This window comes from Plectropomus leopardus, chromosome 4 (assembly GCF_008729295.1).
Source record: "Plectropomus leopardus isolate mb chromosome 4, YSFRI_Pleo_2.0, whole genome shotgun sequence".
NCBI classification, from domain to species: domain Eukaryota; kingdom Metazoa; phylum Chordata; class Actinopteri; order Perciformes; family Serranidae; genus Plectropomus; species Plectropomus leopardus.
In genome coordinates this window covers 41,119-53,517 of record NC_056466.1, presented here as the reverse complement: position 1 = coordinate 53,517, position 12,399 = coordinate 41,119, and the positions used below count along the sequence as shown (strand labels likewise).

Genomic DNA, 12,399 nt, shown 5'->3' with positions numbered 1-12,399 from the left:
GAACCCAGGAGACAGAGTTCTCTTGAAACTGGACAATGAGAAACAATGGTCAACACCAGGTACTGTTCGTGGAGTCAGTTCCACTCCTAGATCTTATGTGGTGGACACAGCTCAAGGAGGACAGTACAGGAGAAATCGACGCCATTTGTTGAGTGTTCCTTCAGTACCAGTGCACGCCCCTCCATCCACAGAGCAGGCTACTGTTGAGATGACTGAGGATTCTGGGACTGAAATAGACATGGAACACGCAAGCACTGACACCTTGGTGGGAGCAGCAGCCCCACGCTCCCCAGGGACAGTGACTGTGACTCGCTCTGGTAGAGTGAGTAAGCCAGCCCCACGGCTGGATTTGTGAGGACATATCTTAAAAAAAACAAAACAAAAAAAAAAAAAAAACTGTGATAACAGTAAAACAAATGAAAGAAATTGACAGAGAAGTGTGTTGTAAATTAAGTAAGATAAGTCAAATGGATAAATCTTATTGTTCATAATTTGTAGTCATGTTCTTATGTAGATTGCAAATTTCATGAGAGATAGAAAAGATTGTTAAGTTGTAAAGAGCCTCTCAGACTAAAGATGTTATTGAATTTGGCAAACATAAGGGAGAGAATATATCCTTGTGGGGGAGATGTAATGTATGGAAATTCCTACAGTGATAGGCGACCTTGAATGCATCATTGTAGATGCCGCGAGGATTCACAGGCACGGGAGTTCGGTGAACAAGGTGTGTTTTGTTGGTGTTGTATCATGGCCGCAGCACGTTAATAAACGGCATGAGTGTTCCAAGTTACAGATGCGTTCTTCGTCTTATTAGATGTCCAGCAGACATTACAGAAGCAACATAAAACCAGGTGTTGTTGGTAAATTAAATTTATTAACATGAAAATTAGAAAGTGTAAGGCAAAAGTACAAATTTTAGCATTTTTGGCCAGAAGCTTTATCCACTGGGTTGTTTTGACTCTCCCTGCACTGTATACTGTGCAAAAAAATCAAACACTTAAAAATTACAACAGTGACCACAGAGACATTGAAGAACCGTAGGACAACCCAAATCCAGGATAAACAGGTTTAGTGAACATGGTGTTAAAGGTGTAGAGGTGGAACCGTAAATCAGAGTAGACGGTGAAGAAGGACACAGAGCCAGCTGGACCATCCACATAGACCCCCACTCTGTTAGGTGCATAAGACTGGAAGGAGTGGGGGGAGTGGGACAGGTGTGTGCTCCTGCCATTGTGACTGACAGAGTAACCATCTTCACAGCAGCTCAGACTCCAGGACTGATCATTCCCTCCAAACCTGCAGTCAGCGCTGTCTCCTTTCCTTCTGATTCCTCTGTAACTCACTGATACCTCCACCTCTCCTCTCCACTCCACCTCCCAGTAACAGCGACCAGTCACACCATCTTTGCACAGCAGCTGGTATGAGTTGTCAAATCTCTCCGGTTTATCTGGATATGGCTGCTTCTCTTTCACTGCTGTCACTGTTTGGTTGTTGTCGGACAGTTTGAGGTGTCGGTGTATTGTGTTCATGTCCAATGTGAGTCCACATGCGTCTGATGGAGAGAACAAACACAAGACAGCATCACCCATCACACCTGACTGTCAGATCAAAACTTCACACACTGACTTATCTCTATGGATCTTCTTCCAAACTACGAATTAGATGCAGATACACAAACTGCTCATCTCAGCCACTTGTTTCTAAGACAAAGAAGCACTTATCAACATCAGGAAAAGTTGTGTGGGTTGGCTCTACCAAGCCTTCTTCTGGCTAATGTTCGGTCAGAGGAGACTGAAGTGGATGAGTTATGATTGAGGCTCACTCAGCAACGAATGAGACGCTGCTCTGTGCACATTTTCTCAGAGACACGGTTAAACCCTAACATCCCGGATCAAGCTGTTATACTGGATAGGAAGACCCTGTTGGCAGTCAATAGGAAACAAGACTCCGATGCAAATTCAAAAAATGCTCTGCAGAAATTGATTGATTACATCAGCAGCAACATGCTGAAGGGACTGGATGGAGCCTTCATAGCAGCTGATTTTAATCAACTCATCCTTCAACTCCAAAGATGTAGCAGGAGATCAAGGACATATTGTAATCTACTTTTTTAAACTTTGTTTAAAAAATGACTAATAAAACTACCTTGTATCTTTCACCCTGTTTCAATGAATAAACACACACTCACATTTTCTCAGACCAGGTCTTAGCCTGTGCTGTCCACCATATTCCAACCTGGAGAAAGAAACAAAATCCGAATTAACCTTCAGCAACTTCTTCATCAATCATAGCATCACTCATAATAAGTTTCAAAAGAGTCTCAGTGGGGACAGGGACTCTCAGCACATCAGTTACTGTCTTCACTGTTATCAGCAGTGCTGCCAGTAAAGACAGTGAACCAACAGTCCTCAGGTTGTGAGCTCTTACTGTCTGCTCGTACCTGAGAGTGTCCAGTCTCCAGTGTGGATCCTCAAGTCCAGCAGTGAGTAGCTTCTCTCCAGAGTCTCCTGGATGGTTGTAGCTCAGGTCCAGCTCTCTCAGATGGGACGGGTTGGATCTCAGAGCTGAGGCCAGAGAAGTGCAGCCTTTCTCTGTGATCCGACAGCCCGACAGCCTGTTATCACACACAGAGAATGATATTCCATTGTTTTTCAACTTTTTCTTGTAGAAAACACAACACTAACACATTCACATTCATATAACCCCAGTTCTTGCTTCCATAGGCTTCCAGTAAAACACAGAATCTATTTCAAAATGTTATTACTGTATAAGGCTCTGCATGGCCGGGCCCCTGCATACATAACAGAATTACTGGGGCCCTTATTCTATTGGTTGTCCCCTCCTGTCATCTGATCAGGGCCTTTTATCTGTTCCTCATTGACATTTTAAAACCAGAGATGACTGTGCTTTTTTGGTGGCAGCAACAAAACTTTGGAACAGCTCTCCCATCAGACCTCGGGAATCTGTGTTCTCTTTTCAACAACAGCCGAAAACTAATTTCTATAGGTCAGCATTCCCATAAATCCTACCAGCTTTGCCTCACTCGACTTCAGTGCTCGTCTTTTCTTACAACTTTCTATCATGTATGTTTGTGTTCGAATGGATGCTGGCGTGTGTTTGGTTGTAGGTTTGTATGGATGGATGGATGCACTTTGTAAAAGTGTTGTATGCTGTACTTGTAGCACTGGCAACACAATGTGAGACTCAGATGGTACTGTACAGAGTGCTGCGTTTTAAAAAGGAAGTAAGCCTCTCACCAACAGAATAACATCTAACTCTTTAGCAACTAGATGTTTCATGTTCTTCAGCAGCTGCTCTCCAACTGTGTCTGTCTTCTGTCTGATGCGGGTCAGTCATGTAAAGCAGGTTTATCAGAGCTTGTGAATTAAAACAGCTGATTTCTGGGTTAAGTTGTATGGCAAGCAAAAGCTGAATGGTTGTATGTTAAACAGAAGATTAAACCTGACCTGAGAGTCTCCAGTATACAATGTGGACTCTTAAGTCCAGGAGAGAGCAGCTCCACTCCTAAATCTTGCAGGTCGTTGTTACTCAAGTCCAGGTGTCTGAGATTGGAGGATAATGAGCTGAGAACTGAGGACCAAACCCCACAGCTTCTCTTTGACAGATCCCAGCGACTCAGCCTAAAAATATGTACAGCACATTTGAAAATATTTCTATCTTCAATACACACGACTGACATGAATATATAGGTAAGTACTACTTTCATAAAACAAAAGTGAATAAAGAAAAATCACAAAATCTTGTGACAGCTCTGATTTAGCCTTTGCAGCTTTGCTATTCCTAACCTGAGAGTCTCCAGTTGACAGTGTGGACTCTTCAGTCCAGGAAAGAGCAGCGTCAATCCTAAATCCTTCAGGTTGTTGTTACTCATGTCCAGGTGTCTCAGACGAGAGGACGGGGAGCTGAGAACTGAGGACAGAGCTTCACAGCTTCTCTCTGACAGATTACAGCCGCTCACTCTAGAAATATGCACATAAAATATGTGAAAACATTACTATCAGTATTTGATATGACTTCTAATTATGGTGTCTTGCAAAAGTATTAAGCCCTCTTGGCATTTTCCCCCTTTTTGTTGCATTAAAATATGTGACTTAATTTTTTTTCATTTTGAAATATCTTTATCAGACCTACAGAAAATAATCAAAATTGGTGAAATGAAATGGAAAAACACTTGTTTTTTGTTTTTTTTTTTAAATGTGAAAAATAATCATTTTAAAAGAGGTGTGTGCATATGGTAAATGGTAAATGAACTGAACTTGTGCAGTGCTTCTCTGGTCAAAGGCACCCTAGTCACTCAAAGTGCTTTTACACTACATCACATTCAGATACATTCACACCAGTGGCCAAGGCTACCGTACAAGGTGCGTCCTTGGGGCCCGAGCAGCCGAAGAAGGCCGAGCACCCAGGTGCGCCAGCATACAGTCAGGGCCAATTGAAATAAACGTCAGATAAACTGTTAATGTGAAGGCTTTGTTTCGTTTTGTTCTGCCCTACTGAAAACAATCAATCAAGAAAAAAATGCACAGCAACTTGTTAGCATACGCTTATCTGAGGATTTTCCTTTGCTGATCAACAAAATGAACTAAAGTGTAATTAAAAGAAAAAACTGAGTAATATTACCATTTTCACCAGTGTAACTTCCACTTCCCTCATTGCCCCTTCAGCTGAGGTGAGTGAAAAACAAATCCACTTTATTTATTGGCTGTGTCGGCCTATGTGTTGATGGTTAGTTAATTGCATTTTGCTGTGTGTGCATTTTTTGGTTGCTGTGTGTGTGTAACAGCTTTAGGTGGTCTTTTTTAAAGTGTTTGGTTTGTTAACAGTCTGGCCCTGTTGTGGCCTACACTGAGGGCACCAGGTCATATTTAGGAGCTTCATAGCAAGAGAGTGAATACGCATGCATGCACCACTTTTCGGTTTAAATTTGAAACATTTTTTTTAAATTTCACTTCACCCATTTTGGCTATTTTGTGTCCATCCATTAAAAAAACAACCTAAACAAAAACAGAAAAAAAAGCTGAAAGTGTTAAACTGACAGGAGAAATTGCAAAATCTTGTGATAGTTCTGGTTCACCATTTGCAGGTTAATCACTCCTAACCTGAAAGCCTCCAGTTTACAGTGCGGACTCTTCAGCCCCGGAGAGAGCAGCTCTACTCCTGAACCCTGCAGGTTGTTGTGACTCAGGTCCATGTGTCTCAGACGAGAGGACGGGGAACCGAGAACTGAGGACAGAGCTTCACAGCTTCTCTCTGACAGATTACAGCCGGTCAGCCTGAAGGAGAGTTAGTGGAGAAAAACTGTTACTGTTTCTGCTATCTACAATGTAAAAGACATCACATTTCTGTGGCTGCCCTTACTGAGCTGATAAGAAAAAAATCAAATATTAGGGTCACAGGTGATGGGAGGATTTTTTTTTTACTGATCAATCTATCTGTTGACTTAAATCTTAGAATTATCAGTTGCCTCATACATTAGTAGCTGAGACCAAATCAGTTGTGATACAGTTAGTATCTGCAGTTATCGGTGCACTCACAGAGCTTTGTTGGAGGCTTTGACCACCGGCAGCAGCCTCAGAAGAGCCTCCTCTGAAGCAGAGTATTTCTTCAGGTCAAACACGTCCAGATCTTCTTCTGATGTCAGTAAAATGAAGCCCAGAGCCGAACACTGAGCAGGAGACAGTTCGTCTGTGGACAGACGTCCTGATCTCAGGGACTGTTGGGTCTCCTCCACCAGAGAGCGATCATTCAGCTCATTCAGACAGTGAAACAGGTTGATGCATCTCTCTGCAGAGAGATCCTCACAGATCTTCTTCTTGATGTATTGGACTGTTTTCTGACTGATCTGTGAGCTACTTCCTGTTTGTGCCACCAGACCTCGTAGGACACTCTGATTGGTTCGCTGTGAAAGTCCCAGGAGAAAGCGAAGGAACAAGTCCAGGTGTCCATTTGGACTCTGTATTGCCTTGTCCACGGCAGTCTGGTAGAAATGTGTTAGATCAGGTGTTTGACTAAATGGAAACCACCCCTTCCAGGAAGTTGTTTGTTCTTCTGACAGCAGGTTGACTCCAGACTTGATGAAGGTCAGATGGACATGAAGAGCAGCCAGAAACTCCTGAACACTCAGATGGACGAAGCTGAACATCTTGTCTTCATCATTCTTCTTCCCACGTTCCTCCTTGAAGATCTGTGTGAACACTCCTGAGTATACCGAGGCTCCACTGACATCAATGCCACTCTCTTTGAGATCTTTCTCGTAGAAGATCAGGTTGCTCCTTTTCCAGCTGGTGAAAAGCCAGTTTTGCTAATGACTCAATGTACTGGACGCACTTTTCTGGGCCTTCCTTATTTTCTGTCTGATGAATCTGAATCTTCAAGAATTCTGCGTACATCTCAGTCAGGGTCTTGGGCAGCTCTCCTCCTTTTCTGGTCTTCATCACCTCCTCCAGGACTGTAGCAGTGATCCAGCAGAACCGGGATGTGGCACATGATGTGGAGGCTTCGTGATGCCTTGATGTGAGAGAAGATCCTGATGGCCTTCTCATTTCCGAATCTCTTCTTGAAGTAGACCTCCTTCTGTGGGTCGGTGAACCCTCTGATCTCCGTCATGATGTTAACATAATCAGAATGGATCTGATGGGCTGCTGCAGGTCGTGTGGTTATCCAGAGGCGAGCGGCGGGAAGCAGATTCTTCTTGATGAGGTTGTTCAGCAGCACATCCACTGACGTCAACGCGGTCACATCAAAGTTAACTGCCAGGTTTTCATTCGCAGAGCAGTCCAGCTGAGGGCGGCTCTCATCCCCTCCATCCAAAATGAACAGGAGTTTGAAGTTGCTCTTGTCGTAGTTGGTGTTTCCTGATGACTGCAGAGTTGAGAAGATGTAATTGAGAGCTTCTTTCTTGATGCCTCTGGTTTCCCTGATACATCCATGAATGAGCTCTGCCAAACACATCTTTTCTCTCTTCCATAAATTCAGCTGGCGGAAACTGAAGGGGAAAATGAGATGCACATCTTGATTGGTTCTTCCTTCAGCCCAGCCCAACACAAACTTCCGCACAAGAAAAGTTTTTCCAATTCCTGCGATTCCGTTGGTGAGCGCTGTTCTGATATGATTAGATTTTCCAGAAGGGGGGTCAAATATGTTATAGGGATTAATTGGTTTTTCTGTATCTGTTGGTTTCCCCTCTGTATCAACCTGGATGACCTCATGCTGTGTGTTGATGTGTACGTTGTGCTTGGCTGTGATGTACAGCTCTGTGAGGATATCATCTAGGGGCTGCTCATCCTTCTTCGGTGCCCACCCCTCTTGTGCACTCATAAACTTTTCCCGGAAGTTGGATTGAAGCATTTGTTGGTAATACAAGATGTGTTGTGGCTCCGGCACTGGTACAATCAAATCTGTGAGACATAATGAGACGTAGAAAAAAAAACTGTAAAGATGCCTCTCGTCTCAGGAGCATCAGTAAACATGCTTTTTGTTTTGTTAATATATGATTAAGATCTATTCTTTAACTCTAATATATAAAAAAAACTTTTTTCATTCAGTCACCTTCCTAATATTGAAAAAAAGAGGCATACTCTCTGTCAAAGATATACAGATAAACTAGTCCACACATTTGTTACTTCTAGGCTTGACTATTGCAATGCCTTATCATCAGGTTGGTCAAATAAGACTCCCCAACTGATCCAGAATGCTGAGGCACATGCACAAACACCAACTAAGGAAAGATTTTATATTTATTTTTTTTAGCTTCCCTGCACTGGATCCCTGTAAAATCTTTCTCACTTACAAAGCTCTGAATGGTCATGCTCGGTCATATTTTTCAGAGCTCATAGTTCCCTATTATCCTTCTTGAGCAGTGCTCTGAAAATGCAGGGTTACTTGTGGTTCTAGATTCTCTAAAAGTAGAGCGAGAGCCTGAGCCTTCAGCTATCGGGCTCCTCTTCTGTGAAACCATCTTCCACTTTCAGTCCAGCAGGCAGACATCATCTCTACATTTAAAGTACGCTTAAGACTTTCCTCTTTGATAAAGCTTATTAGTTAGGGCTGGCTCAGGCTTGCCTTGAACGGGCTCCTAGTTAGACTGATATTAGCCTAATCTGCTGGGCGACTTCAAATGATACACTCTCTTCTTCTTTCCTTCTCTCTCTCTCTCTCAGTTTGCACACGTTCATGTCCCATTAATTCATGTTACTAATATATGGCTCTTTACCTGGAGCTCTTGTGGTTTCTTGTCTTGCAGGTTCCTCACTTTGTCTCTTTAGGCCTTCATTTGTACCAAAGACTACAGCAGCTTTACCTGCACTCTGACAGGAAGAAGGTCCTCTGTTCTCTGAAGTCTCTCCAACATCACTGACATCCACTGAATCTGTGAGAGACAGGTCTCGTTTTTTTTTTTTTTTGACTTATTACTCATTATTTATCATTAACTTGTTCAGAGCTAGTTAATTCATTTTCAGGTTCTTAGAGTTTGCCTGTTATGTACTGAAGGGTTATTCATAAATGGAAAATAGAATTTTAAACTCAGAATAAATAATAAAATACTAAAGGATGAGATAATACACATTTAAAGAGTGTGACTGACCTTGCGGTCGTGATCTGGTCTCTGGCAGATCCTGCACCAGATCATTCCTGTTCATCATCTTTAAAATCTTCTTGGTCATCTTCAGAGCTCCATGAAGTTTAAAGTTGTTCACCATCAGAGTCACTGTGTCCCACCTCTTTGCTTTCTCCAGCTTGAACACTTTGATGGCTTCGTAGCCCTCCAGGATGTCTCGTTGCTGCAGATACCACTTGAAAGTCTATCTCCTATCATGAATTCTCCTATCAGACCCTCCAGAGCGTTCAAAATGTCCACTGCCGTCATCTTGGCTTACTACTAAAACAAAAAACAAAAAAAATCAGGCAGTTCTGAAAAGTGTAGAACAACTGTGACAGAAATGCACAGAATGCAATCATTTGCAAATCGGTTTTGACCAATATTCAGTTGAATACTACACAAAGCAAGATATTTTATGCACAAACTTTTTTTTTGGGGGGGGGGCTGTACACTCCAGGCATATCTTCCACTGTGTGACATCACCTTTTCTTTCAACAACACTCAGTAAGTGTTTGGAAATTGAGGACACTCATTGTTGAAGTTTTGAAAGTGAAATTCTTTCCCATGTTTTCTAGATATACGACTTCAGTGTGTCAACAAGTCCAGAGTCTCTGTTGTATGTTGTGCTTGATAATGCTCCCATACAGTTTGTCCATTGGGAGACAGCATTTGCCTATCACACCTCAGCTGCACCCAGGTCATGTCCTCTCTGCCCATATCAGAATTACCGGTCTCCAGTAACTGACAGAGACAAACTGCAGGTTTCAGTGTGTCCCTTCAGAAACCTCTGGATGATTTTTTTATTCAGTCTGTAGTTCCAGATTAAAATGTTGCTATGCTAACGACAGATTTGCACTTTTAATGAGACTGAGATTTAATGAGTTTGTGATAAACACCTGCCAATCAAAAACAACTGTATGTCTTCAAACCAACCCAACAAATCAAACCTAAGTACAACAACACATGCCGCGCCTCCTAAATGTCTGATATCACAATTCAGTGTTGTCTGTTTGGTTTTGAACAGCCAGAGAACAAAGAGTATGCATGCTGTCAGACCGGTTATGAAACTCCCGCATGTCTCAGCGGTGACGTCAGTGGAGACTCAAATCTAACCTGTTTTCAGGGCTAACCTGACTAAAATGAACAAGAAAAGTCTCATTTTTGATAAGAAGACACAAGTTCTAGATCACTTGTGACTTAATTCAGATCTACAAACAGTAAATACCAGTGTTTGGCATATATTCATGTGATCCTCCATGAATATATGCCATCAGTTTGTTATTAGACACTAATATTTCAGCAGCCATTGAAATTTGTAGATTACGGTATTTGGCATACAAACTGTTGAAAGTAAAAATAAAGTAATTTTACATCTATGCCAATGCCAAATGTTTTATGAACAGTTGACACATGTAAACTGTATGCAGCAATGCCAATCACAGCAATTAACAATATACTCCTCAGGGTGACAGCACAGTGCCAAAAATAACCTTGTTGCTTCATACTGTACTCCCTTAAATAAACGCTCTTTCCTGTCCCTACACCATTTGTTAGAACAACTTTAAATGGGGCCAGATTCAGTTGGGTTTTTTTTAAACCACATCTTGTGTTATTTGATTTTATTGATCTCTGGCAAACTCAAGTATCACCAAATCAATACCATTCCCAAACTAGTTAGAAATGTCACCTTTAATGATTTTCTCTACTATGTCTGGTCCCAAAGTTAAATGTGTTCAACATTAGACCCCGTACACTGGCATCTATCTTGGATTTGAACTCGCACGCTCCTTCTTGCGGTTAACAAATGTACTACAATGTCGAGTGTAACTTTGAACAGCGGGAGAACAAAGAGTGTTCAGGCAGTCAAACCAGTTCAGACACTCTTCCGTGTGTCAGTGGAGATGTTAATCGAGACTCAAATCTGACTTGTTTCCTTGTCATGAATAAATGCAACTAACCTGGACCTAACAAGGCTCATTTTGGACAAACATGTTCTACATAGTAAAGCAATGACTTAATCCAGAAACCAGAAGCACCAGTGACGAAAGAATTAACCACTGCCGTCATATTATATAGCCTCAAAACATCATGAATGACAGCAGAGATTTCTTTTTAAAGGTGAGTCATGTTACCTGTCAGACTGCTCACCTGTTTAAAGTCACATCAAGATGAGATCATAAAGACTTCCCACCATCGTCTGCAGACAGCGATAGAGGCTGCCGGAGTCTGTTCCTCTGATCAACAGCCGTCACATTTTCACACTTTCAGATCCAGAAACGTCAGTATGAAGGAAGATCAGGAAGTCCGTCTGAGCTGAGGTGCTTCCAGTGAGCAGCAGGTGGCAGTGTTACAAACGGCCTGCCCAGTCAGCGCTCAGATGGGAGGAGAAGCTGTCTGTAAACTCAGGACACCATGAGACAAACACACACTGCATCAGCAAAGAGAAGGAGAGGTTGACTGAAACTCATGTGACACACACATTAACAGTAATTTTGCCTCTGTAAAATGTTTGTTCTGTTTTGATTTCAGTTATACCAACAATGTTTGTAGCCAAAGCACACAGAAACTAAAGTTCATTGCAGTTCATTGTGGCACCTTTCAGTTAATATCAGTAATATTGTAATAGATTAAGTCCTTTTTAAAACTGGTGCAAAAACAGGAAGTGTAAAACAGTAGTGAATTCACACGTACGACCAAACAAATATCATCCAATTACAGACTTCAAAAACAAGCTACACAATTTAACAATCCACACATACATACAGGGGTCTTCAACATTTTTTGGGCCGAGGACCCCTTAGCTGTAAATGAGATGGAGCATGGACTCCGTTACACATGCCGTATAATACTATTTTATATATATATATATATATATATATATATATTTTTTTTATAGTAATATTATAAAATGGATTGCATTTTAAGCGGAACACGTAGGTAATTAGGCAGACGACCATATCAGCATTAAAACTGCAGTCTCAAACTGAATCTGCTAAATGCTGATGAATCCAAAGTTGTACTTTGATACATATTTTAATTTTTGAAAAGAAAAAAGACATTTTCAAAAAAACAAACAATGTGCTGTCCCCCCTTCAATAATTCTGATGACCCCTTAGGGGTCCTGGACCCCTGTTAAAGACCCAGGATGTAAAAAACGTAGATAAAAAATATAAATCAATGATGGAATTATTAGTAACAACAACAACAACAACAACAACAACAACAACAACAACAACAACAACAACAACAACAATAATAAAAACAACAGCGACAAGAAAAACAACATTAACAATGGTAATAAATATAATAAGAACAACAACAGCAACAACAATAATAATCATTTCATAAAATGAAACAGCACGATGGTAATAGTGAGGAAGGAATGAAAAATAAGGCAAATCAGTAGTTTGATATCTGGATGTGTTTGCAGTGTCGAGGGTCCTGGTAGTGATGTAGCAAAAAGCCGTATGAGGAGCAATGGTGGACGTAACAAATTACATTTCCTATTGTAACTCCACCAAAATTGTTTTTTGTGTACTTGTACTTCTTAAGCATAAAATTGACCTAAGTACTTTTTGTGCAAAAACAAAAAGTGTAAAACAGCAGTGAATTATCAGGTACAACCATGATAGGAATGTTTTCAAAAACATTATCCAAGGACCAACAACAACAACAACAACAACAACAACAACAACAGCAACAACAACAAGGTAAACACTTTACCATCATACATGAATGTGGAAAATAAACAGGAAAAAAAGGTAAAGAAAAACAAACAA

General features: G+C 41.3%; 1 protein-coding gene across 1 annotated transcript; it reads right to left on the bottom strand.

The window, feature by feature from the left end:
* Nucleotides 1-852: 852 nt before the first annotated feature.
* LOC121942126 (NACHT, LRR and PYD domains-containing protein 3-like) lies at nt 853-10,908 on the bottom strand. The gene is given in 13 exon segments (XM_042485243.1): nt 853-1,552; nt 2,189-2,235; nt 2,441-2,614; nt 3,468-3,641; nt 3,807-3,980; nt 5,121-5,294; nt 5,556-6,289; nt 6,291-6,492; nt 6,494-7,418; nt 8,234-8,389; nt 8,606-8,822; nt 8,825-8,899; nt 10,812-10,908. Coding segments are annotated over 12 exon segments (3,588 nt in total). The 5' UTR covers nt 8,888-8,899; nt 10,812-10,908; the 3' UTR covers nt 853-1,004.
* Nucleotides 10,909-12,399: the final 1,491 nt, after the last annotated feature.